Raw genomic sequence first — 27,290 nt, 5'->3', positions numbered from 1 at the left:
AAAGCTATGATCCCTTATTAATGTCACCTGTTAATATCCACTTCAATCAGTGTAGATGAAGGGGAGGAGACAGGTTTAAAGAAGGTTTTTTAAGCCTCGAGACAATTGAGACATGGATGTGTGTCATTCAGAGGGTGAATGGGCAAGACAAAATAATTAAGTGTCTTTGAATAGGTATTATGTGCCAGGCGCACCGGTTTGTGTCAAGAACTGCAACGCTGCAGGGTTTTCCCCGCTCAACAGTTTCCTGTGTGTATCAAGAATGGTCCACCACCCAAAGGACATCCAGCTAACTTAAAACAACTGTGGGAAGCATTGGAGTCAACACGGGCCAGCATCCCTGTGGAACGCTTTTGACACCTTGTAGAGTCTATGCCCTGACGAATTGAGGCTGTTCTGAGGGCAAAAGGGGGCAGTGCAAGTCAATATTAGGAAGGTGTTCCTAATATTTGGCATACTCAGTGTAGATTCTTTGAGCTGTCCCTATGTTCTAGCTGCCGGGTGGGGAGGAAGGGGTGATGAAGGGAGGAGTTAGTGGCCACATTCACAAAGTGCATTGGATCCCCGGAAGCTCTGGTCTGGTGTCTGTTTCACTGCCTGGTCTGACGTTGCTCCGACCCTTACTGGACCTGAACCAGCAGGCCGTTGTGAGGCTGGGGAATGCACTTCCCACAGAAGCCACCACAGCGACCGTAGATTCTTGCCCCGTCCTACAGACAGAGAGGGAGAAATGAGAATGGAATGGGACAGGACAAATAAATGAACTTTCCATAGAGAATGATGATTTTTATTAATGCCTCTAGAAATTCCTCTTGAATGAATCAGATTCGAAAATACAACAAGTGACAATTCAGACGATAGGACGGTTTAGAGTACAGTCATTCAGAACATCCAGAATTTCTAGTCCTCCTTACCTCTGATCTGTGGACTTTGACAGAGACATAGTTGCCCTGTGAGGTCCACTTGGTTGTCTCAGCCACCTTCAGACCAGTCCCTATGAGGTTGATGCTAAACTGGCCCTGCGGAAGCACACCAGAGTGATTACAATAGACCAACAAACTGAAACTGTTTTAAGTGGACCTGATCAGGAATCAAAAACAGTCAATTAGGCTGTATCTAATTTCCATTCCGGTGGCGGACAACTAAAGCACCACGGTACAGTGGGCAGACACACTGAGCTCCACTGGACGGTTAAATGTGATTCTGTGGTTACTACCCTGGTGAAAACTGGGAAAACGTACGATTTCACACTTCTCTCCAGTTAACAGACTGGACGGGTCAGGTCAGTAAAACCCAGTCAGACAGAACTGAATTTCAACACCTCGGCCAGCAAAGGTTGGCTCAAGGCACCCATCAAGACATACAGGCATACAGATTATAGTCTGTCATTTATAGACTCACAAATGGTCTGTGTTTCATACCTGAGGACACTTGGCAGCGCTGTAACAGTCTCCCGCCGTGGCGAACGGGACGGGACGGCCAAGCAGGGTCTGAGAGAACTGCAGGTCTGTGGCTGGTACACAACGCAGAGACACAGAGCATATGAAGGTCACAGTCAATACACAGACACATGAGTAGGAGACGAGGGGCTCTTACAACTACCTTGGCTTAAGGCCTAACGACATGACATTTAAGATGATCTTAGTTCCCCTGTTTTTACGGCTTCGTCTCGCATGGTGACCATGACCAGTGCGCTCCCTCCCTCCTAGTCTCCCTCCCCCTCTCTCTCCCCCCTCTCTTTCTCTTTCCTTCCTTCCCTCTCCCTCCCTGTGTCTCTCTCTCTCTCCCTTCCCTCCCTGTCTCTCTCTTTCTCTCTCCCTTCCCTCCCTGTCTCCCCCTCTCTCTCCCTCTCTCTCTTTGTAAAGTTAATGAGAAACACATTGCACAGCTAGAGCAGCTCATAATCTAAGTCATTATTCTTCTTCTTTTTTTTTTTTTAAGAGTCAAGCCCAAATGGGTTCCTTGCAGTGGGAGGGGAGGGCCTGGCGTGGTGGGAACATGTGCTGTCAGGACCAGAGTAGACAGGGAATGGGATGGGATGGGAAGATGACTGCATGGGTTCTGTGAAGTGGTGGAGTGGAGTGGTGGGCTCCCTCCTCCTAGCCGCACACACATATAATTACCACATATCCTGACCACGCCACATGTGCACTAATCTAAGGCATGCTCAGGGACAACAGGAGAGGTTGGGCTGGACGTCGTAATGGGCAGAGGATAGGAATATTGCCTGGAGATGTTGCGTGTGTGTGTGTGTGTGTGTGTATAAGAGAGAGAGAGAGTATGTGTGACTCCCGATGTGTATGTCAAAAAACACAATCGATTTTGTGTGTGTGTACGAGCATTTGTGTGTTTGTGAGTATGCCTGCGTGTAACCATGTGTCTGTGAGTTTGTGTCTTAAAGGGGACTGCTTTGACTCTATCCCAGTGACGTGACCAAGGCCCGTTGAAAGGCGATTATCGCAATTTCTGTGAGGAGTATGGCGAAAGGTGTTCAAAATTGCATTCGGTGAGCAATTCCCTCTTGGCAAGGCGTTATTCCGTGCTGTGGGTAAGAGGAGTGGGGTGTGTGCAGGGGTAAAACAACATGGATGTGTGGTCTCATTACAGTGGAGTGGTCAGGCAATCACATGGTCATTACTCACTCATTATCCTCAGGGAGCTGATGTCCAGGCGGACCTTGTGGAAGAGAGTGTATCCCGCTGCAGAGTAATCGTTCCTGCAGTCACAGTCCTGCCTTCTGCTGCCATTATACGGGCACTCAAAAGGGTTCAGCAACCTAGACGTTAAAAATAATGGTACAGATAAGGTACATTCCTTATATGGAAAATACAGTACATTCTGTCTGTAGACAGAACATGTTGCCTGGTCAGGCTGTATCACAACCGGCCGTGATGGGGAGTCCCATAGGGCGGTGCACAATTGGCCCAGCGTCGTCCGAGGTAGGGTCAGTTAAGTCAGTTATGAACAAATTCTTATTTACAATGACGGCCTACACCAGCCAAACCCGGAAGACGCTGGGCCATAATCAAGGTATATATTTTTTTTTAAATACAGGAACGAATCCTATACATGTTGTCACTCATAACATACACTGGCAACAGGGTGGTAGAGCATGGTGCTTGCAAGACCAGGGTTGTGGGTTCAATTCCCATGGGGGACCAGTAAGAGAAAATGTTTGCACTCACTACTGTAAGTTGCTGTGGGAAAGAGTGTCTGCTAAATGACTCGAATGTCAATTGTTGCAGGAGAATAATCTGATTTCAACAAGCACACCTGTATCCATAGACCTCCGAGTAGTTGTCTGTCTGACCACTCCGCAGGGTAACATATTCCTTAGGGAAATCAGTCTGCATCTCAGCACAGAAGATCTAGGAGGAAACACACATCGAGACAACAGATGAGGATGTGGCTGAATGACGAAGTGATGGGAAGTTATTTTGACAGAGCACACACACCTGCAGTATCCTGGACTTGACCTTCAGGTAGAACTCCCCATCCATCCTCACTTCCTGTCTCATCTGGACCTCTCTGCAGGACACGAACAGCTGACCTGTGATCAGGAATAAGAGGGAGCACCTTTGGTTTTACAGTATTATAGGGGATGGTGCCCGTCAATATGTAGGTCAATATGAACATAACAGGATACTTAACTCTGAAATGAAAATGACCATGAAAAACAAAGTTACAAAGTACAGATATTAGAACGTTATTTTAACTAATCATTTCATATACATTACCGTTCAAATGTTTGGGGTCACTTAGTTTGGAATCACTTTGTGTTAGGGAGTAGTACACAGCGTTGGACGAGATCGTCAATTTCTTGGCAATTTCTCGCATGGATTAGCCTTCATTTCTCAGAACAGGAATTGACTGACGAGTTTCAGAAGAAAGTTCTTTGTTTCTGGCCATTTTGAGCCTGTAATCGAACCCACAAATGCTGATGCTCCAGATACTCAACTAGTCTAAAGAAGGCCAGTTTTATTGTTTCTTTAATCAGGACAGTGTTCAGCTGTGCTAACATAATTGCAAAAGGGTTTTCTAATGATCAATTAGCCTTTTAAAATGATAAACTTGGATTAGCTAACACAACGTGCCATTGGAACACAGGAGTGATGGTTGCTGATAATGGGCCTCTGTACGCCTATGTAGATATTCCATAAAAAATCAGCCGTTTCCAGCTACAATAGTCATTTACAACATTAACAATGTCTACACTGTATTTCTGATCAATTTGATGTTATTTTAACGAACAGAAAAATGAGCTTTTCTTTCAAAAACAAGGACATTTCTAAGTGACCCCAAACTTTTGAACAGTAGTGTAACTGTAGCGTATAATGGAAGAGTCCCCGTGGTGCTACAGTAGACTTCACATAAGTCAGTAAATTATCGTGTTCCACAAAACGTTAGAAGCATTCCAATAAATAAACAGCAGGAAAAACTCAACGAAAATGATTTGTATCTGGTCAAGGTGTAAGTAGGAGTTCAACACTGGGGGGGCCTTGTTAAAAACATCTCTCTTTGTTTACATTCCCCCCACAGTTGTTCCTGTGCGGTTGGAGGCCAGAACTCTCCGATTAGCTGATAGTATGAATACTTTACTGGTGAACCGGCTGTCAACCGAGCATTTTCCTTTCGCCCGATGCCTGACTTGGCAAGAGACTTAACGGCAGAATGCTCCACAGAGAGACTGTGTCTAAACATCTGAGATGTGGGGAATGAACCTGCAAACCTGGAGCCGACTCAGCTAACACACAGCCAGGGTCAGGAGTGAAGGTCTCCCACGGCCTCAGCCCCAGACCCAGTCACGGAACCAGACCCAATCTCAGACTCAACTCCAGTCTTAACCCCAACCGTAGCACACTGCAAGCTGTCTGTCACCAACTCAATATTTATTGTGTCAGAAATCAACTTCTCCAAGAGAGGCTTAAAATCAAGGTTAACGTAAAGTGTTCAAATAAAGAAACAAGTTGACATTCTATAAACACCATCAGACAAATCACAATATACAGCACAGTCTATTCAATACTATTACTATACACATTCCTGTTTGGCAATAAGCACTGCATGGATCAGACAAGTTGGCAAGGAAAGCACATCTACATTTTAGGCCTAATACTTCAGGGAGAGGCTGTGTAGAAATAGTGGAGATGAGTAGCAGAGAGGCTGTGTAGAAATAGTGGAGATGAGTAGCAGAGAGGCTGTGTAGAAATAGTGGAGATGAGTAGTAGAGAGGCTGTGTAGAAATAGTGGAGATGAGTAGTGGAGAGGCTGTGTAGAAATAGTGGAGATGAGTAGTAGAGAGACTGTGTAGAAATAGTGGAGATGAGTAGTAGAGAGGCTGTGTACACTAGAAGTAGTATTGTAGAGACTCACACTCTCTCTCTCGGCAGGCGGCCCGTGACTCGGGCCTCTCGGCTGGACGGCAGTGTTTGGACGGTTGGCCTTTAGAGGCCAGACACTCCAACCTGCGCTCCATCACTCCCGCTCCACACGTCTGGGAGCACTGAGGAGCACATAAAGGGCATCAATTACATGGAAACTACTGACACATTACACACTCACAGTACAAAACAAAACTGTATCAAGTAACTGTTGTTTCAATATCATGACCTGATACTGTTTACCAACCCCTCTCTCTCCCTCTCCCCATTCTCTCCATCCCCCTTTTTCTCTCTCTCAAACACACTGAAACACACCTTGCTCCATGGGCCAACTTTCCAGTAGGCAGCTTGTGGGCAGTCCCTAAGGAGGCACTGTCTGGTGCCAGGAGGGTGGGGCTCTGGACAGTGGGGGCGGGACTGTGCATCATATGGGTGCAGGGTCAGGGAGGATGGCATCACAGAGCAGGACACTATACGCTGCTGGTAGCCCACTCCACAGCTGGTAGAGCACTGGAAATCACACACAATGGAGATCACACCTTAGCGGATATACAGTGGGGCAAAAAAGTATTTAGTCAGCCACCAATTGTGCAAGTTCTCCCACTTAAAAAGATGAGAGAGGCCTGTAATTTTTTATCATAGGTACACTTCAACGATGACAGACAAAATTAGAAAAAAAATCCAGAAAATCACATTGTAGGATTTTCAATGAATTTATTTGCAAATGATGGTGGAAAATAAGTATTTGGTCAATAACAAACAAGCAAGATTTCTGGCTCTCATAGACCTGTAACTTCTTCTTTAAGAGGCTCCTCTGTCCTCCACTCGTTACCTGTATTAATGGCACCTGTTTGAACTTGTTATCAGTATAAAAGACACCTGTCCACAACCTCAAACAGTCACACTCCAAACTCCACTATGGCCAAGACCAAAGAGCTGTCAAAGGACACCAGAAACAAAATTGTAGACCTGCACCAGGATGGGAAGACTGAAGCTGCAATAGGTAAGCAGCTTGGTTTGAAGAAATCAACTGTGGGAGCAATTATTAGAAAATGGAAGACATACAAGACCACTGATAATCTCCCTCGATCTGGGGCTCCACGCAAGATCTCACCCCGTGGGGTCAAAACCTACTGTGAAGCATGGGGGTGAAAACATCATGCTTTGGGGCTGTTTTTCTGCAAAGGGACCAGGACGACTGATCCGTGTAAGGGAAAGAATGATTGGGGCCATGTATCGTGAGATTTTGAGTGAAAACCTCCTTCCATCAGCAAGGGCATTGAAGATGAAACGTGGCTGGGTCTTTCAGCATGACAATGATCCCAAACACACCGCCCGGGCAACGAAGGAGTGGCTTCGTAAGAAGCATTTCAAGGTCCTGGAGTGGCCTAGCCAGTCTCCAGATCTCAACCCCATAGAAAATCTTTGGAGGGAGTTGAAAGTCTGTGTTGCCCAGCAACAGCCCCAAAACATCACTGCTCTAGAGGAGATCTGCATGGAGGAATGGGCCAAAATACCAGTAACAGTGTGTGAAAACCTTGTGAAGACTTACAGAAAACGTTTGACCTCTGTCATTGCCAACAAAGGGTATATGACAAAGTATTGAGATAAACTTTTGTTATTGACCAAATACTTATTTTCCACCATAATTTGCAAATAAATTCATTAAAAATCCTACAATGTGATTTTCTGGATTTTTTTCCCTCATTTTGTCTGTCATAGTTGAAGTGTACCTATGATGAACATTACAGGCCTCTCTCATCTTTTTAAGTGGGAGAACTTGCACAATTGGTGGCTGACTAAATACTTTTTTGCCCCACTGTAGAGACATGTGGATTAACACAATATATCCATTTGTCTTTGACGACCTAGGCTAGTCAAATACTGTTGGGAAATCGTTACATCGAAGGACGCAAAGGTAGGCCTATCTAAAGGTATAATAATAATACATGGGATTTGAATAGCGCTTTTCAAGGACACAGTCGATTTGCAATTCTAGAAGTGAAAAAGTGACACAAACAGGAGGCAGGGGTTTCCTAAACCAAGGTTCCTACCTGTGACCACTCCCCTGTCATCCACGTGTAGTGGCAGGCTGCTCCACTGCAGGGCTGGCGCAGGGCAGGGCAAGACGAGGGGTCACAGAGGGCGTCCTGGACAGGGGTCAGCCCAGCCCCCACACACAGAACCTTCCTGTTCCTCATACCTTCTCCACAGGTGGCGTTACACTGCGGAGAACAGACAGAGGACAAGAACAACATGAGGGTCAGTCATCGTGTCAACATCAAAAGGCACTATACGTAATACAAGTGTAAACTTGTCCCCAGTCTCAATTGCTACCACATATAGATTCAACACATAGAGACAGAGAGAGAGACAGAGAGAGAGACAGAGAGAGAGACAGAGAGAGAGACAGAGAGAGAGACAGAGAGAGAGACAGAGAGACTGAGACAGAGAGACAGAGACAGAGAGACAGAGACAGAGAGACAGAGACAGAGAGACAGAGACAGAGAGAGAGAGAGAGAGAGAGAGAGAGAGCAAGAGCGCGAGAGAGAGAGAGAGAGAGAGAGAGCGAGAGAGAGAGAGAGAGTGAGAGAGAGAGAGAGAGAGAGAGAGAGAGAGAGAGAGAGAGAGAGAGAGAGAGAGAGAGAGAGAGAGAGAGAGAGCGAGAGAGAGAGAGAGGAGAGAGAGAGAGACGGCTGGCGGATGAGGTGAATACAGTAAAGTGTGGAACAAAGGGTAATGTCTTCAGATTGGCATAGGGGGCAGTGTTGGACCGCTAGCAGAGATATCCCCCGAGAAGTTCTGCCAGGTTTGGTTGTTTCCTCCAGATGGTCAAACTCTAGAAGAAAACGGTTCTGTCTAAAAATGTATTCTACACTTTAATGCACAGCAACACAGGCAGACAGGATCTGAGTGCGTGCAAACATTCCTGCACCAGGAAGCAGCACAAAGTCCTTACATGGCGCTCATCTTTTTGTGTCCTGAACTTTGGCGACAATGTAGGAGGGGGGGGGGGGGGGGGGACGACGACGACGACATGAAAGAAAGAGAGGGGCCAAGGGTAGAAAACACTGAGTTCAAGGGGACTGTTCAGTGCTCACGTCACACAGTGTAGTGCCCCTCGAAAAGACAAAAGCCGCAGAGCTGATACGGATCAGTGCTTTGAGGTTTGGATGTGATTTATCATAGACTGATGGTTATCATTCAAACCCTCATTGTGTGATGCAGGAGTGCTGGGCTACCTTAGCGACCTCACAAACACAGCTGGTCTGGTCCACTTGCTCTAGTCTAGTGGAAAGAGCTGTGTCCGAGCGCTGCCAATAACAAATCTGATGATTTTATGTCTTTCTCTCGCACACAAACACCCTAACCGCTGTGTATTCATTAAACACACATGCTAGCAACTGGAGTCTGCCTCTATTAACAAATGTATGTGAATATAATCAAATGATGAAATCGTATTTAAAAGCACATTGGCTCTCTGAAGTTCTGTCTCGGGACATTCAACAAATTCTCTTCCCCTTGTGGAATTTTGGGGAAGCGATGCATTCTAAACTGAGGTTCCACTTGGGGCTTAGTGTTTTGTGTGCTTGTCCAGTCACCCAGAAGACAAACATGTCCAGTGGACAGCCCCACTTCGTCACTGTGCCTCACACATGGCGGCCTTGCCTGGGTACTCTGGAGTGTTTTTTTAGGGGGGGGGGTTGGATAGTAAAGAGAGCACGTTGACGGTCGGCTACTGATCAAACCCTGAACAGGACCCATAGCACATAGAGGTGAATTCGAAGTTGGATGGGAGAAACCCCAAACCTACAATAAGACAGTTATATGGAGGGGCTGGTGACTCGCCCCTGTTTGTGTCAAAGGAGAAGGAAGAAGAAGAGAAAAGGGAAGTGAAATAGAAAGAAGGAGATGGAAAGACAAAGAGAAAGATAGACAGAGGTCAATACTTACATCTTGCCACTCTCCGGCTGCCCAGGTGTAATGGAGACACTCAGTAGCCTGGCAGGGCTGGGCAGTGGCAGGATGGTTGTGGGAACCACACAGCTCTTCTCTTACCCGTCCTGTACCCTTCAGTCTGCAGTACACTTCCCTGTTCTGGACCCCTACTCCACAGGGGACAGAGCACTACAAATACACACAAACACACAAACACACACGTTAGATTGCCTGACACAAAACACACACTGACAGAAAGAAGCACACACTATATAAGTCTGCACACAAAGGCGTTTCACGAACACCTTCAGCAGCCACTTTTTATTCCCTGATGCAACTTTTTGGTGATTTTAAACTCAGAGAGTTAATCATCTGATTACATTTCCTGCTCAGAGAACCTTTTCTGTCATTCCACTGGTACTGTAATCAATACGAATCAAATTGTATTCGTCATATGCGCCGAATACAACAGGTATTGGGAAATTGGGAAATGCTTACTTACGAGCCCCTAACCAACAGTGCAGTTTCAAAAAATATGGATAAGAATAAGAGATAAAAGTAACAAGTAATTAAAGAGCAGCAGTAAAAAATAACAATAAATACAGGGGGGTGCCGGTACAGAGTCAATGTGCGGGGGCACCGGTTAGTTGAGATAGTATGTACATGTAGGTAGAGTTAATTAAAGTGACTATGCACAACATAGAGTGGCAGTTGTGTGGAGAGGGGAGGGTGGGGGGTATCAAAATAGTCTGGGTAGCCATTTGACTAGATGTTCAGGAGTCGTATGGCATGGGCTGTAGCCACCAGATCTGAAATCTAAACCATAACACATACATTTTCCCATCATGTCCCCTCTCACCCTCTCTGACCGGGACTAAAGAAACATAAACTCAGCAACAAAAGAAATGTCCTCTCACTGTCAACTGTTTAATTTTCAGCAAACTTAACATGTATAAATATTTGTAGGAACATAACAAGATTCAACAACTGAGACATAAACTGAACAAGTTCCACAGACATGTGACTAACAGAAATGGAATAATGTGTCCCTGAACAAAGGGGGGGGGGGGGGGGTCAAAATCAAAAGTAACAATCACTATCTGGTGAGGCCACCAGCTGTATTAAGTACTGCAGTGCATCTCCTCTTCATTGACTGCACCAGATTTGCCAGTTCTTGCTGTGAGATGTTACCCCACTCCTCCACCAAGGCACCTGCAAGTTCCCGGACATTTCTGTGGGAAATAGCCCTAGCCCTCACCCTCCGATCCAACAGGTCCCAGACGTGCTCAATGGGATTGAGATCCGAGCCCTTCGCTGACCATGGCAGAACACTGACATTCCTGTCTTGCAGGAAATCACGCACAGAACGAGCAGTATGGCTGGTGGCATTGTCATGCTGGATGGTCATGTCAGGATGAGCCTGCAGGAAGGGTACCACATGAGGGAGGAGGATGTCTTCCCTGTAACGCACAGCATTGAGATTGCCTGCAATGACAACAAGCTCAGTCCGATGATGCTGTGACACACCGCCCCAGACCATGACGGACCCTCCACCTCCAAATCGATCCTGCTCCAGAGTACAAGCCTCGGTGTAACGCTCATTCCTTCGACGATAAACGCGAATCCAACCATCACCCCTGGTGAGACACTCATCAGTGAAGAGCACTTTTTGCCAGTCCTGTCTGGTCCAGCGAAGGTGGGTTTGTGTAGGTGACGTTGTTGCCAGCGATGTCTGGTGAGGACCTGCCTTACAACAGGCCTACAAGCTCTCAGTTCAGCCTCTTTCAGCCTCTCTCAGCCTATTGCGCACAGTCTGAGCACTGATGGAGGGATTGTGCATGTTGTTGCCATCCTGTACCTGTCCCGCAGGTGTGATGTTCAGATGTACCGATCCTGTGCAGGTGCTGTTACACGTGGTCTACCACTGCGAGGACGATCAGCTGTCTGTCCTGTCTCCCTGTCTTAGGCGCCTCACAGTACGGACATTGCAATTTATTGCCCTGGCCACATCTGCAGTCCTCATGCCTCCTTGCAGCATGCTTAAGGCATGTTCACGCAGATGAGCAGGGAACCTGGGCATCTTTCTTTTGGTGTTTTTCAGAGTCAGTAGAAAGGCCTCTTTAGTGTCCTAAGTTTTCATAACTGTGACCTTAATTGCCTACCGTCTGTAAGCTGTTAGTGTCTTAACGACCGTTCCACTGGTGCATGTTCATTAATTGTTTATTGTTCATTGAACAAGCATGGGAAGTGATTGAACCCTTTACAATGAAGATCTGTGAAGTTATTTGGATTTTTATAAATGATCTTTGAAAGACAGGGTCCTGAAAAAGGGATGTTTCTTTTTTTGCTGAGTTTATATGCTTCGTTTAGTCTGCTGGGTTTGATTCACAGGCTTTAAAACGATATTTTGGTATTTGTTTCATAAGTCCATTGTTGACATAGTCCCAAAATGTTTTGCTTGTCATCAAATCACATTTTCAAGATATGTAACTTCCAAAATACAGAAATCATCCCCATTTGATGCCCTTTGTAACATATGATGCTGCGTATTGACCAATACAAACAGAGAAATATGTTTTCCTCTGAGCCTGCATTCGTCGTGCCTGTGTGAGCCGTATTGTCAGTTCACTCACAGGTCTATCACATGGCCCATCTCTTTGATGCCATTGAGAATCCTACCTGCATGCCGAAGAAGCTCTCCAGAACATTAGAAAGAGGTTTCCTAGACAAAAGATTAAGCCATATCCTGGACTAAGAAGCATGTTTAATGGAGACTCTCTGCTCAAAGTGCTTTTTAGTCCAGGACTAGCTTAATCTGGGTCTGGAAACCAACCCCCAGGGTTCTAGAAGAAAGCTGTGTAAATACTATAGAGCCACATGTACTGTAAGTCCCATATATCCCGTTCGATCATTTATACAGTAGGCTATATCATGCTGTACTACAACTGTTTGCAGGCCTACGTCATCGTCTCTATGGTGTGCGGTTAGGTGAAGTCTTGCTCCTTATGTTTGGAAGGAGAACAAAAAGCATTAAGGGGAATCTGAACTCAGATGCAGGTCTAAGCCAAAGAACGAGGCCTCATTTAAAGGCTTGCGTTTTTAACATCCCATAGCGGGGTGTAATAGAGCCTCCTATTGCGATTTGAACAACAGTTATGGGTTAAGAAATGTGATTCTCTTTCCAAGAGACTTTTGGTTTTCATTGCTGAAGATCAAATTTATCCCAATTGAGCACACTATTCAATGTCGGACTATTCACTATTCAATGTTGGAGTTGAGCTTCTCCACAGACTGCTGCTCTCTACCCATCTGCAGTACGTCTGTTTGACATAAACATAGAATTTAGAATAGAATTAGAATAAGAATTTACTAGAATGTGAACTAGTTATTCTAATTCTATGGGTTTTGATTGGATAGGACAGCGGACCCCAAAAACACGCCTTAGCACAGTGTGGTTGACCATAGAGAGGTGGAACATGCAGCTGTCACAGACGAATCAGTGGGAATGCCGCCACTCCACTCCCGAGCACGGGCCGCCCCACACCAAGAGCTCTACAGGCAGTCCTCACCCCTTCCTCATTTACCCTTCTCACACCCCCTTGTACCCCTTCACAAACCCCCATTCAGAGGCGACTGTGAGGGGGTTGAGAGGCTATCTGCTGAAAAGCCCAAACGGTGGGTGCTGAGGTTTCCAAAGTTGTCACAGGCATGAACGTTTAGATATGAAACATGTCTTTATGTTATAGTTGTGGATTTCATGGTTTCTGGTGGTATGTGGAGGGAGATGATTGCTTCCAGACACCAGGGAGGAAGAGTGAGAGGGAGAGTGAGGCCCTTAAGGGGAGTGGTCTCATGTGGGAAGACAGAGATGGGTTACCAATGCAAGCCCAATTGGGATTTCACAACCGCAGTTTAGGCGTGGAGAGCAGTGTGAGTTCACTTCATACAAGACCTGTTGATCTCACTTTGCTCCCCATCCTATGTCCAACACAAAAATAACTTAAATATATCATTAGAGTGAGAGAAGCAGTGAAAACTGGGGGATCTGGGGGGGTAATATAATATATTAGCATGAATATATACAGACAAAAACCGCACATATCATAGCATACCACAGGTTGCAGAGGGACTTACCATTTTTGGGGGGGAGAATAACTGTGAGAACATCATAAGGTCAGACTTTTGAAAAGGGTGTTTTACTCCAAAATGTATGAAAATAAAATGATGCTGACATCTAAAATATAATTTCCCCCTCCAGAAATGAGCCCAATATAACATATTGGTCCATATTATCAGACAGGTGTGCTATTTAGCAATAAGCATCATCACCTGATGTAGCCCACCTGATGCACCATAGTGGCTATAAATATACAGGCTGAGGGTTGCCCATCTGCATTTATCCCATTGGGCTAATCATTAGCTAGAACTCAATTTCTAAAGTCTAAACATTAGGCTCTTGTTGCTAGTTAGCACCACGTTGATTACTTTATACCTTCCACGGGCACTCAACCAACCAAGGATCATGTACTGTGAATATAATTTAGGCCTACCTGTTACAGCGGACCCTTGTTACATTTAGCCTTGGTCTTCCATATGCATTCAACGCCATTGGCGAGCGAATACACCATGCTGCTGCTGAAAACTCAGGCTCTAAAAATGTGCATTTTAGCCAACTAATTTATTGGATTTAAGAAATAAGTGTAGCCTAGTAACACTAGAAATCTCCGTGATCCTCCTCTTTTAACAGTGGCATTCAAAACTCATTTGAAAAGTGTATTTTCCTGCGACTGCATTAAGAATGTACAATGATGGGGCCTCCCGGGTGGCGCAGTGGTTAAGGGCGCTGTACTGCAGCGCCAGCTGCGCCACCAGAGACTCTGGGTTCGTGCCCAGGCTCTGTCATAACCGGCCGCGACCGGGAGGTCCGTGGGGCGACGCACAATTCGCCTAGCGTCATCCGGGTTAGGGAGGGTTTAGCTAGTAGGGAAATCCTTGTCTCATCGCGCACCAGCAACTCCTGTGGCGGGCAGGGCGCAGTGCGCGCTAACCAAGGTTGCCAGGTGCACGGTGTTTCCTCCGACACATTGGTGCGGCTGGCTTCCGGGTTGGATGGCGCTGTGTTAAGAAGCAGTGCGGCTTGGTTGGGTATTGGAGGACGCATGACTTTCAACCTTCGTCTCTCCCGAGTTGTAGCGATGAGACAAGATAGTAGCTACTAAACAATTGGATACCACGAAATTGTGGCGAAAAAGAACAAAAAAAGAATGTACAATAATGACTGGATATGCATATTTCTCGCCCTGTGTGGCACTCACAATTTGAATGCGCCTCGAGATGAATAGGATTTTTATCTTGCATAGAATACGATAGGCTGAACAATTGAATTAGGTAAACTATTCTACTACAGTATGGGGTTGTCTGATTTTGCTGTTGCTTACTCGTGTTGTTGGCTGTGGAAAATGTAATGTGCACAACTGTTTTTCATTAGATCATTCAAATAGTTTAACGAAAGGTACTGGATTTCAGCTCTGCCCGGCTCTCATTTGGATCATAGATGTCGGGTCTCGGACCTGGCGGGACCCAGGACTCAGACTCGGCTGGACCCTGGCCCAATTTAACCCCTGCGTATATATTCTCTAGAGTGTGTTTTATGGACAGATACAGATACTCCCTATGCTCCCCCCACCTCGGTACACCTGAAAAAGCTCCCTCCACCTTCATCTCCTTTACTCTCTGGCGGCCTTGTGATACATTTGGGCTCATGGCTTTTCCCCTCTCCCTGCGCTGGCCCCCTGGCTGTGCCTTCTGACCCAGTGTGACTCTGGTTCCATAAGTGCTGTCACACCCCTGACACAGTCGCCGCACGCTCGTTCGGCAGACACCAAGAGAGTGTGGTCGGCTCCGCCAGGACTGTGACCTCACAGGTCCCCCACCACCTCCCCCACCCAGTTTTATTAATTGTATTTTTTATTTCACCTTTAATTAACCAGGTAGGCTAATTGAGAAAAAGTTCTCATTTACAACTGGCCAAGATAAAGCAAAGCAGTGCGACACAAACAACAACACAGAGTTACACATGCAATAAACAAACATACAGTCAAGAACACAATAGAAGAAAGTCTATATACAGTGTGTGCAAATGAGCTAAGATAAGGGAGGTAAGGCAATAAATAGGCCATAGTGGCAAATAATTACAGTTTAGAAATTACTGGAGTGATAGATGTGCAGAAGATGGAGTGATAGATGTAAATTACTGGAGTGATAGATGTGATAGATGTGCAGAAGATGGAGTGATAGATGTAAATTACTGGAGTGATAGATGTGATAGATGTGCAGAAGATGAATGTGCAAGTAGAGATACTGGGGTGCAAAGGAGCAAAATAAATAAATAACAGTATGGGGATGAGGTAGTTAGATTGGCAATTTACAGATGGGCTATGTACAGGTCCAGTGATCTGTGAGCTGCTCGGACAGCTGGTGCTTAAAGTTAGTGAGGGAGATATGAGTCTTCAGCTTCAGTGATTTTTACAATTCGTTTCAGTCATTGGCAGCAGAGAACTAGAAGGAAAGGTGGCCAAAGGAGGAATTGGCTTTAGGGGTGACCATATACCTGCTGGGGGTGAAATATACCTGCTGGAGCGGGTGCTACGGGTGGGTGCTGCTATGGTGATCAGTGAGCTGAGATAAGGTGGGGATTTACCAAGCAAAAACTTAAAGACTTGGATTGGAGATGCTTAATGTGAGTCTGGAAGGAGAGTTTACAGTCTAACAAGACACCTAGGTATTTGTAGTTGTCCACATATTCTAAGTCAGAACCGTCCAGAGTAGTGATGCTGGACGGGCGGGCGGGCAGGTGCAGGCAGTGATCGTTTGAAGAGCATGCATTTAGTTTTACTTGCATTTAAGAGCAGTTGGAGGCCACGGAAGGAGAGTTGTATGGCATTGAAGCTAATCTGGAGGTTAATTAACACAGTGTCCAAAGAAGGGCCAGAAGTATACAGAATGGTGTCGTCTGCGTAGTGGATCAGAGAATCACCAGCAGCAAGAGCCACATCATTGATGTATACAGAGAAAATAGTCGGCCCAAGAATTGAACCCCGTGGCACCCCCATAGAGACTGCCAGAGGTCCGGACAACAGGCCCTCCGATTTGACACACTGAACTCTGTCTGAGAAGTAGTTGGTGAACCAGGCGAGGCAGTCATTTGAGAAACTAAGGCTGTTGAGTCTGCCAATAAGAATGTGGTGATTGACAGTCGAAAGCCTTGGCCAGGTCAATGAATAAACATGCACAGTATTGTCTCTTATCGATCACGGTTATGATATCGTTTAGGACCTTGAGCATGGCTGAGGTGCACCCATGACCAGCTCGGAAACCAGATTGCAAAGCAGAGAAGGTACGGTGGGATAGGCAGGGTAGGATATATATAGGTCTGTAGCAGTTTGGGTCTAGAGTGTCTCCCCTTTGAAGAGGGGGATGACCGCGACAGCTTTCCAATCTTTGGGGATCTCAGAAGATACGAAAGAGAGGTTGAACAGGCTAGTAATAGGGGTGGCAACAATTTTGCCTGATCATTTTAGAAAGAGAGGGTCCAGATTGTCTTGCCCTGCTGATTTGTAGGGGTCCAGATTTTTCAGCTCTTTCAGAACATCAGCTATCTGGTTTTGGGTGAAGGAGAAATGGGGTGGCTTGGGCAAGTTGCTGTGGGGGTACAGCGCTGTTGACCAGGGTAGAGGTGGCCAGGTGGAAAGCATGGCCAGCCATAGAAAAATGCTTATTGAAATTCTCAATTATTGTGGATTTATCGGTGGTGACAGTGTTTCCTAGCCTCAGTGCAGTGGGCAGCTGGGAGGAGGCGCTCTTATTCTCCATGGACTTTACAGTGTCCCAGAACTTTTTGGAGTTTGTGCTGCAGGATGCAAATTTCTCTTTGAAAAAGCTAGACTTTGCTTTCCTAACTACCTGTGTATATTGGTTCCTAACTTACCTGAAAAGTTGCATATCGTGGGAGCTATTCGATGCTAATGCCGTACGCCACAGGATGTTTTTGAGCTGGTCAAGGGCAGTCAGGTCTGGAGTGAACCACGGGCTATATCTGTTCCTGGTTCAACATTTTGCTTATTTAAGATTGTGAGGAAAGCACTTTTAAAGAATAACCAGGCATCTTCTATTGACGAAATTAGGTCAATATCCTTCCAGGATACCGGGCCAGGTCGATTAGAAAGGCCTGCTCGTGTTTTAGGGAGTTTTGACAGTGATGAGGGTCGTTTGACCGCAGACCCATTACGGACGCAAGAAATGAGGCAGCGATTGCTGAGATCCTGGTTGAAGACAGCAGAGGTGTATTTGGAGGGCAGGTAGGTTAGGATGATATCTATGTGCCTGTTTTTACGGATTTGGGGTTGTACCTGGTAGGTTAATTGATAATTTGTGTGAGATTGAGGGCATCAAGCTTAGGATGGCCGGGTGTTAAGCATGTCCCAGTTTAGGTCACCTAACAGCACAAGATAGCTGGGGGCAATCAATTCACATATGGTGTCCAGGGCACAGCTGGGGGCAGAAGGTGGTCTATAGCAAGTGGCAACGGTAAGAGACTTGTTTCTGCAAAGGTGGATTTTTAAAAGTAGAAGCCCGAATTGTTTGGACACAGACCTGGATAGTAAGACAGAACTCTGCAGTAGATTGCAACTCCGACCCCTTTGGCAGTTCTATCTTGTCGGAAAATGTTATAGTTATGGATTGAAATGTCATGTTTTTTTGGTGGCCTTCCTAAGCCAGGATTCAGACACGGCTAGGACATCCGGGTTGGCAGCGTGTGCTAAAGCAGTGAATAAAACAAACTTAGGGAGGAGGCTTCTAATGTTAACATGGATGAAACCAAGGCTTTTTCGGATACAGAAATCAACAAATGAGAGTGCCTGGGGAATGGGAGTAGAGCTAGGCACTGTAGGGCATGGCTTAACCTCTACATCACCAGAGGAGCAGAGGAGGAGTAGAATAAGGGTATGGCTAAAGGCTATAAGAAGTGTTTGTCTAGTACGTTCGTAACAGAGAGTAAAAGGAGCAGGTATTTGGGTGCGGTAGAATGGATTCAATGCATAATGTACAGACAAAGATATGTTAGGCTATAAATACAGTGGAGGTAAACCTAGGCATTGAGTGATGATGAGAGGTATTGTCTCTAGAGACATCAATTAAACCAGGTGAGGTCACCGCATGTGTGGGAAGTGGGACAAGAGGGTTAGCTGAGGCATATTGAGCAGGGCTGGGGGCTCTACAGTGAAATAAGACAATAATCACTAACCAAAACAGCAATGGACAAGGCATATTGACATTCGGGAGAGGTATGTGTAGCCGAGTGATCAAAGGGTCCAATGAGTAGCTGGACGGGCTGGAAACATGGCGATTCAGACAGCTAGCGGGCCGGGGATAGCAGAAGGGCCTTAGACGGACATTGCAACGGAAGAACTCTGTTGTAGCCCCCTCGTGCGGTTACGTCAGCAGACCAGTCGTGATGGATCAGCAGGGGTTTGTGTAGTTAAAGGGTCCAGGCCAATTGGCAAAATACGTATAGTAGCCCAAGAATTTGATTGACCACTTCAGCTAAAAGTCTGGTATGCTCTAGACAGCTATCGGGCCGCGGCTAGCAGGCTAGCAGATGGGCATTCAGGGAACGTTGCGACGGAGGAGCCTGTTGAAAAACCCTCTTGGGCGGATTACGTCGGTAGTCCAGTCGTGATGGATCGGCGGGGCTCCTTGTCGGCAGTAAAAGGGGTCCAGGCCAATTGGCAGAATAGGTATTGTAGCCCAAGGAGTTGCTGATGGACCTCTTCAGCTAGCCGGGAGATGGGCTTAGCATAGGCTAGCTCCAGGCTAATTGGTTCTTGTTTCGGGACAGGGATGTTAGCCAGGAGAAGCCAATCAGGATAGCAGCGAGCTAGCTGCAATGATCCAGGTGAAGAGGTTCAACGCTTGCGGTAGGAATCCGGAAATATGGAGAAAAAGGAGTCCGATAAGCTCTGGGTTGTCTAACGCTGTGCAGACTGGCAGGAGTTGTCTGGGCTAAAGGTTAGCTGTTGACCGGTTCTAAAGTAAATAAAATAGCAGATCCATACCACATTGGGTGAGGCGGGTTGCAGGAGAGTATGTTGAAGTTGAGGTTAAGAAAAATGTAAAAAATATATGTGAAAAAAAATATATATATAAAGATATATACACGGCACACGACAACACGAAGACGCCTGACTGCTACACCATCTTGGAGAAGAAAAAATATATACTGTATGTATTTTTAAAAAGTGTCTCTCCTGCGCCTGCCCTTTGCACTGAAGTGTCTTGATTGCAGCCAGTCCAGCACTTCAGTAACCTGCTGTGCTTTGTGAATGATGATGTCTCTTCTACCACCATGCTTTTATCTATGTTGGACCGCCAACCTGGCTGTCCAAGTCTGGAACCATGTGCAATGTGACGTCCGTCTGTAGAAAGTAGGTACCTTCTTGCATTTGTGATGTTTGAAAAGTGTGAATTGCACATTCAAAATGTTGTCTAGCATGCTGCACCAGAAAGGCATTGGTGAATTAACCAATGCTGTCTTGATAACTAGTCAACCCCAGAAGAGGAAGAGAAAGCACAGCACAAGCTTTTTGGTATTCCCATAACATTTCTTCTCTCAAGTATACAAGTCTAGTGAATTGCATAAACAGTTATGTAAATCCAGCCTGTGGTGTTTAACTCACATCGGAAGGACAGAGGAATATGTCAACTGCTTAGTGATAGGACAGGTTCTTAGTGAGTACAGTACATCATCTACATCTGTGTTTGAGTTGTGTGTCCCAGCTGCTAGAGGTGAGCTTGTTAGCTTTAGAGAGGCCAGGGGGTATTTCGAGAGTGTGTGGGGATGGGGTGGCGTGAACACATACCTCGCTCCACCTGTTGGCTTTCCAGTTGGGGCATCCCCGGGCTCGGCAGGCCTTTTGTGTCCGGGGACGTGACAGATGACTGCAGTGATCTTCCTCTATTTGGGTTTGGTTTGGGTAAACACAGGCTATCTCCCGCTCCTTGGTCCCACGGCCACAGCTCACAGAACACTAGAGAGAAAGCGACAGGGAGAGAAAAATGTAAATGGGGGCAGTGCGTGTAGAGGTTCTAATGAAAGCTTTTCCAACGACATTTGTTGAAATAATGCTGATACCCGCTGCTCAGAGCCATGTTCTAAAATGTATATAAGTATCCAACACACTGCTTTGCTCAACATAGATGTCTTCAGTGTATGAGATGGAGAAAAACGCTCTTGATTTGTTGCTGCATCTCATGGCCAAGTAAACAAGCTATAAACCACTTTTGGCTAAACTAATCATGACATGGATTTCTGTAAAGCATCCACTGAACACCCAGGTTTGAATGCAGTCCCGTCTTTAACCTGTAAACACTGAACATAGTGTAGGGCACAAACTAGAGAGAGAGACACACACACAAGCTTAGGAGAGAGAAGACTCACAGAGCTAAAATACCAGGATGCATACATATGGCTAGACAATCATCTGGTTTCAATAAGAAGCTGTACGATGCTTCAGGAAAGCTACAGAGAGAAAAAAAACAACTCAACGAATAAAAAGCAGAGACCCTGATCAGACCCGGAGCCTTCATAAAGCCCCGTGCCTGAGATGACGGTCGGTTGGTAGATTAAAATATTCTACATTATTGCGTCTTCATGAGGCCAGACAGCAATTAGAGAGCCAACTATTTCTGCTCTCAGTGAGAGAGGGAGTGAGCCCCCTTACACAAAGCCACTCCAAAATGGGGTATTGGAATAGAGTGCAACAAGACGAGGAGAACTCTGTTTTGTCTTTAGCATATTTTACAGCCCAGATAAACATAATATGCATTTTCCCTTAATTATGATGTTAGAATGTTGCATAACACCAAACCAAATGCCATGCATTTTCCTTCGTCAGGCCTCATGGTAAACTTGTGGTGGTTACAGTACACTATATTGGACTGACTGTGCTGTGATGGAACTATTTGAGGAAAATGTATTTGAGACAAGTAGACATACTGTAGTGAGTTCTAAGAAAAGCTGGTCCTTTTTTTTTTGGACAACAGGAGCTGTAGGATCTGGAGAAGGAGTTTTTTTTCACTAACGGAGGAGAAGCATTCTAGCACTCAGAGAGACACACGTCTGCGCAACACTCGGTGAGTGTACTCTAGTACCCAGTAACCCCTTCAAACAGAGGCATCTCCTGCTCTCTTCTCTTCTTTACTGTGGTGCGGGCAGTGCTCGACACCACGCACACACACATCGTACACAGTGTAATTACCAAGGTATTTTAAACACAGGGCTTAGCTCGGGTGACAAGGAGACATCAAAGCTGCCCGCGTTGACTGGCTACTCCTAAACGTGGCAGACTCTCATACCCGCTGCACGCTCACTCAGAGATGATAACACTACTCCTTCCACTTCAGGCAGAAACAGAGACAGGCAAACATGTATGGGCGGGGGGAGCGGGTGGAGGGGGGGTTAGCCCCTCCTTACTGCTGTAAGAGAAGAAGAAAAAAAAATAGAAAAATGAAAAAAAGCAGGAGGAAGAAAGCAAAGCAGAGCCATAAGGGCCGCACTCCTCCGCTGAACTGTGTCTCCTGCCTGTTTAACTGCGGGGAGAAGACACTATATGGCAGCGTGCTCCTCCCTCTCCCCAGCCAGGCAGCCTCATCTGTCAACCATTAGTTAATCAGGGTGGGTAACGCACAAGGAGCGCAGAAAACTGGCACAGCGCGTGTGACCCAGAGGACAGCTTCACCTCTGAGAGCAGAGCAGGAGGAGGGCAAGGACCCAGGGGACCGACGGTGTCCTCCACTCTGCACTCCACTGCCAGGCTCACTCTACTCAACACTGGCTCAGGTAAGTCGACTCTCCACTCAACTGCTCAAATGGCTTATCTGTGAATAGCTGCTGGTCTGCTAACTAACATACTAAGGTCAAAAGATGTGATTGAAAATGAGTAAATCAAATTAATATGACTGATGAAGGTTTTACAGGCTGGTAATGCATGAATAGTAACTGAGCACGGATGACTAAATGCAATGGTTTGAAATCCATTGTTTTACTAGTGGTGCTACTTCATTATGGCATGTGATTAAAAATGTGTTTTACAGATATCACTGCTGCTTTTATCAACTTTTAACAAAGAGCAATGTTACTACAGTATCGACTACAGTGTGGGAATTTCTAACAAAATAGAGAATTAATGGGGTGGGGGGGGGGGGGGACTCAAGGTCACATTCACAGAAAATGAATATGGAACACAAACCCTTAGCCACTAAAATGTAAGCATTTACTGTACTGTGAGTCACTTTGGATAAACGTTCCTGCTACAGGTTGTATATATTATCATTATGAAAACGTTCCTGCTACTGGTTGTATATATTACCATTATGAAAACGTTCCTGCTACAGGTTGTATATATTATCATTATGAAAACGTTCCTGCTACTGGTTGTGTATATTATCATCATGAAAACATTCCTGCTACAGGTTGTATATATTATCATTATGAAAAAGTTCCTGCTACTGGTTGTGTATATTATCATCATGAAAACATTCCTGCTACAGGTTGTATATATTATCATTATGAAAACGTTCCTGCTACAGGTTGTATATATTATCATTATGAAAACGTTCCTGCTACAGGTTGTATATATTATCATTATGAAAACGTTCCTGCTACAGGTTGTATATATTATCATTATGAAAACGTTCCTGCTACTGGTTGTATATATTATCATTATGAAAACGTTCCTGCTACAGGTTGTATATATTATCATTATGAAAACGTTCCTGCTACAGGTTGTATATATTATCATTATGAAAACGTTCCTGCTACAGGTTGTATCTATTATCATTATGAAAACGTTCCTGCTACAGGTTGTATATATTATCATTATGAAAACGTTCCTGCTACAGGTTGTATATATTATCATTATGAAAACGTTCCTGCTACAGGTTGTATATATTATCATCATGAAAACGTTCCTGCTACAGGTTGTATATATTATCATTATGAAAACGTTCCTGCTACAGGTTGTATATATTATCATTATGAAAACATTCCTGCTACTGGTTGTATATATTATCATTATGAAAACGTTCCTGCTACAGGTTGTATATATTATCATCATGAAAACGTTCCTGCTACAGGTTGTATATATTATCATTATGAAAACGTTCCTGCTACAGGTTGTATATATTATCATTATGAAAACGTTCCTGCTACAGGTTGTATATATTATCATTATGAAAACATTCCTGCTACTGGTTGTATATATTATCATTATGAAAACGTTCCTGCTACTGGTTGTATATATTATCATCATGAAAACGTTCCTGCTACAGGTTGTATATATTATCATTATGAAAACGTTCCTGCTACAGGTTGTATATATTATCATTATGAAAACGTTCCTGCTACAGGTTGTATATATTATCATTATGAAAACGTTCCTGCTACAGGTTGTATATATTATCATTATGAAAACGTTCCTGCTACAGGTTGTATATATTATCATTATGAAAACGTTCCTGCTACAGGTTGTATATATTATCATTATGAAAACGTTCCTGCTACAGGTTGTATATATTATCATTATGAAAACGTTCCTGCTACAGGTTGTATATATTATCATTATGAAAACGTTCCTGCTACAGGTTGTATATATTATCATTATGAAAACGTTCCTGCTACAGGTTGTATATATTATCATTATGAAAACGTTCCTGCTACAGGTTGTATATATTATCATTATGAAAACGTTCCTGCTACAGGTTGTATATATTATCATTATGAAAACGTTCCTGCTACAGGTTGTATATATTATCATTATGAAAACGTTCCTGCTACAGGTTGTATATATTATCATTATGAAAACTTTCTTGAAGAGAAAAAACAATCCGCATGAAAAAATGACTTTCTCTCAAGACAGATTTGCCCTCCCAAGTTGTAACAGCAATTTGTTTCACATGATTGGGTGGGTTAATTCTAGTATCAGCCAGTGACATTAATCTGGAAATAATATGGATTACTATAGTAGACAGAATGGGATTGTTGCCTGAAAGCGACCACAGTAACATAGCTGTGGTTTTGTTTAACAACGTTTTTCAACCAGAACGGGAGATGTATTAGGCAGAAAGACATAGGCGATGTTTAACCATGTACTGCATTGTGATAACAGCTAACAGCTAAGCTGCTTGTGCTTGTTCTGCTTCTTTCCACTGCTTTCCTGATTTTCTAGTGTTTAAGGGTTCTGGAACAGTTGACTTAATCGATTGCCAAACCAAACCAAATCCAGCTATTTCATGTTTATTCTGTGTGGCATAAAGAATATACTAGAAAACAGCATGTAGCCCTTGAAGTTAAATAGACAGAGCTGCCATTCTTCAAAAAAACAATTATCGCAAATGTTACTTTAATGGACTATGGTAGACTATATTGAAATGTAACCCGCATCAAATATATGGACAGGTTATCTTTTAAATTTTTCTATGGTATTGATAAGAGCATGTCTTTGTCTAGGATTGGCAGGCTGCAGTCGCGGGATGACCCCGCCCATTCCATCCCAGAGGACAGGTAAGCCAATGGCATTGAGAGACCACGCTATTGGGTAACCTATCAGACCATTATCTGTTGTTCAGCCTATACCACTATGCCACAGCATATGCAACTTTAACAAAAAGAACAGAGAAATCCCTACAGAACAACTAACTTTAAATTAGTAGTTCACTTCAAAAGCTTGTCAGATGTTTTCAAACATCAAAAGGCTCCGAACAATTTCCCAAATGTTCGTAAGTATCTGTTTTCCATTAATTTGGGGTTGAAAAATACAGCTCGATGTGCAAAATAAATGACTTAGGTTGTGGACTAAGGGTGTGGCATTTAGAAATGGTTTATTTATATTTCATGCTGTCCACTCTGACTTAAAACCAGTGTAGGGATGTACAGTTGAAGTCGGAAGTTTACATACAATTTAGCCAAATACATTTAAACTCAGCTTTTCACAATTCCTGACATTTAATCCTAGTAAACATTCCCTGTCTTAGGTCAGTTAGGATCGCCACTTTATTTTAAGATTGTGAAAGATTGTGAAACTTGTATTTCTTTCATCACATTCCCAGTGGGTCAGATGTTTACATACACTCAATTAGTATTTGGTAGCATTGCCTTTAAATAGTTTAACTTGGGTCAAACGTTTCGGGTAGCCTTCCACAAGCTTCCCACAATAAGTTGGGTGAATTTTGGCCCATTCCTCCTGACAGAGCTGGTGTAGGCCTCCTTGCTCGCACACGCTTTTTCAGTTCTGCCAACAAATATTCTATAGGATTGAAGTCAGGGCTTTGTGATGGCCACTCCAATACCTTGCCTTTGTTGTCCTTAAGCCATTTTGCCACAACTTTGGAAGGATGCTTGGGGTCATTGTCCACTTGGAAGACCCATTTGCGACCAAGCTTTAACTTCCTGACTGATGTCTTGAGATGTTGCTTCAATATATCCACAGACTTTTCCTGCCTCATGCAGCCATCTATTTGTGAAGTGCACCAGTCCCTCCTGCAGCAAGCACCCCCACAACATGATGCTGCCACCCCCGTGCTTCACGGTTGGGATGGTGTTCTTCGGCTTGCAAGCCTCCCCCTTTTCCTCTAAACATAACGAAGATCATTATGGCCAAAGAGTTCTATTTTTGTTTCATCAGACCAGAGGACATTTCTCCAAAAAGTACGATCTTCGTCCCCATGTGCAGTTGCAAACCGTAGTCTGGCTTTTTTATGGCAGTTTTGGAGCAGTGGCTTCTTCGATATAGGGCCCGTTTTACTGTGGATATAGATACTTTTGTACCTGTTTCCTCCAGCATCTTCACAATGTCCTTTCTCCAGGAGACAGAATGCGTCTCCTTCCTGAGCGGTATGACGGCTGCGTGGTCCCATGGTGTTTATACTTGCGTACTATTGTTTGTAAAAATGAACGTGCCACCTTCAGGCATTTGGAAATTGCTCCCAAGGATGAACCAGACTTGTGGAGGTCTACCATTTTTTTTCTGAGGTCTTGGCTGATTTCTTTAGAATTTTCCATGATGTCAAGCATAGAGGCACTGAGATTGAAGGTAGGCCTTGAAATACAGGTACACCTCCAATTGACTCAAATTATGTCAATTAGCCTATCAGAAGCTTCTAAAGCCATGACATTTTCTGGAATTTTCCAAGCTGTTTAGAAGGCAGAGTCAACTTAGTGTATGTAAACCTCTGACCCACTGGAATTGTGATACAGTGAATTATAAGTGAAATAATCTGTCTGTAAACAATTGTTGGAATAATTAAGTGTGTCATGCGCAACGTAGATGTCCTAACCGACTTGCCAAAACTATAGTTTGTTAACAAGAAATGTGTGGTTGAGTGGTTGAAAAACAAGTTTTAATGAATCCAACCAAAGTGCATGTAAACTTCCGATTTCAACTGTACCTATTAAGTGCAATTCAATAAATTGTGTTCAAATTGTGGTACAAAATGTAAAGATTGAAAGAGTACATAGAAAAGGAAATAATGTAATAAAAAAAAATCTGTAATATTGGAACAGACACTGGATCAGATTACTGGTACTGAAGTCTTATGCCTTCAACTTCACAGGTGGATTTTGAAGACCACTAGTGTAATGTTTAGTAGAGGTGGACTTAACGTGGGTTAATAGCACCTGTAGTGTGGGAGCAGACTTTTCCCCCTAGTATTTATCCTATATTCCCGAGTTCTAACAAATACCATCTCTCAGAACATTCGAGTGCCAAGGCTGAATTCCTATCACATTGCGGAGTGCTCGCAGTGCAACTGGACTGGTAATACCAAGCACATGATAACCATAGTGACAGTACACTGTCTCTTCAAAAGGGGATCAGAGCTGACCCGAACGAAGAACAAACTCACAATTGTGTGAAG

The 27,290-nt window shown here is 44.5% G+C and overlaps 1 protein-coding gene across 2 annotated transcripts in view; it reads right to left on the bottom strand.

The window, feature by feature from the left end:
- Window positions 1-326: 326 nt before the first annotated feature.
- LOC110493669 (A disintegrin and metalloproteinase with thrombospondin motifs 20) overlaps window positions 327-27,290 on the bottom strand; it is a 128,606-nt gene continuing 101,642 nt past the window's right edge. For both annotated transcript variants that reach the window (XM_036952909.1, XM_036952911.1), the window contains 11 exons: window positions 20,240-20,407; window positions 9,336-9,509; window positions 7,436-7,606; window positions 5,697-5,891; window positions 5,374-5,503; window positions 3,456-3,550; window positions 3,274-3,368; window positions 2,643-2,776; window positions 1,422-1,513; window positions 915-1,019; window positions 327-710 (listed from right to left, as the gene is read on the bottom strand). In XM_036952909.1, coding sequence (XP_036808804.1) covers window positions 621-710; window positions 915-1,019; window positions 1,422-1,513; window positions 2,643-2,776; window positions 3,274-3,368; window positions 3,456-3,550; window positions 5,374-5,503; window positions 5,697-5,891; window positions 7,436-7,606; window positions 9,336-9,509; window positions 20,240-20,407 — 1,449 coding nt within the window. In that variant the 3' untranslated portion in view covers window positions 327-620. The remainder of the gene's footprint in view (window positions 711-914; window positions 1,020-1,421; window positions 1,514-2,642; window positions 2,777-3,273; window positions 3,369-3,455; window positions 3,551-5,373; window positions 5,504-5,696; window positions 5,892-7,435; window positions 7,607-9,335; window positions 9,510-20,239; window positions 20,408-27,290) is intronic.

The sequence above is a fragment of the Oncorhynchus mykiss genome, chromosome 2, assembly GCF_013265735.2.
Source record: "Oncorhynchus mykiss isolate Arlee chromosome 2, USDA_OmykA_1.1, whole genome shotgun sequence".
Lineage (NCBI taxonomy): Eukaryota > Metazoa > Chordata > Actinopteri > Salmoniformes > Salmonidae > Oncorhynchus > Oncorhynchus mykiss.
Note: the sequence above shows the minus strand (reverse complement) of the source record. Positions and strands in the feature narration are given on the sequence as shown.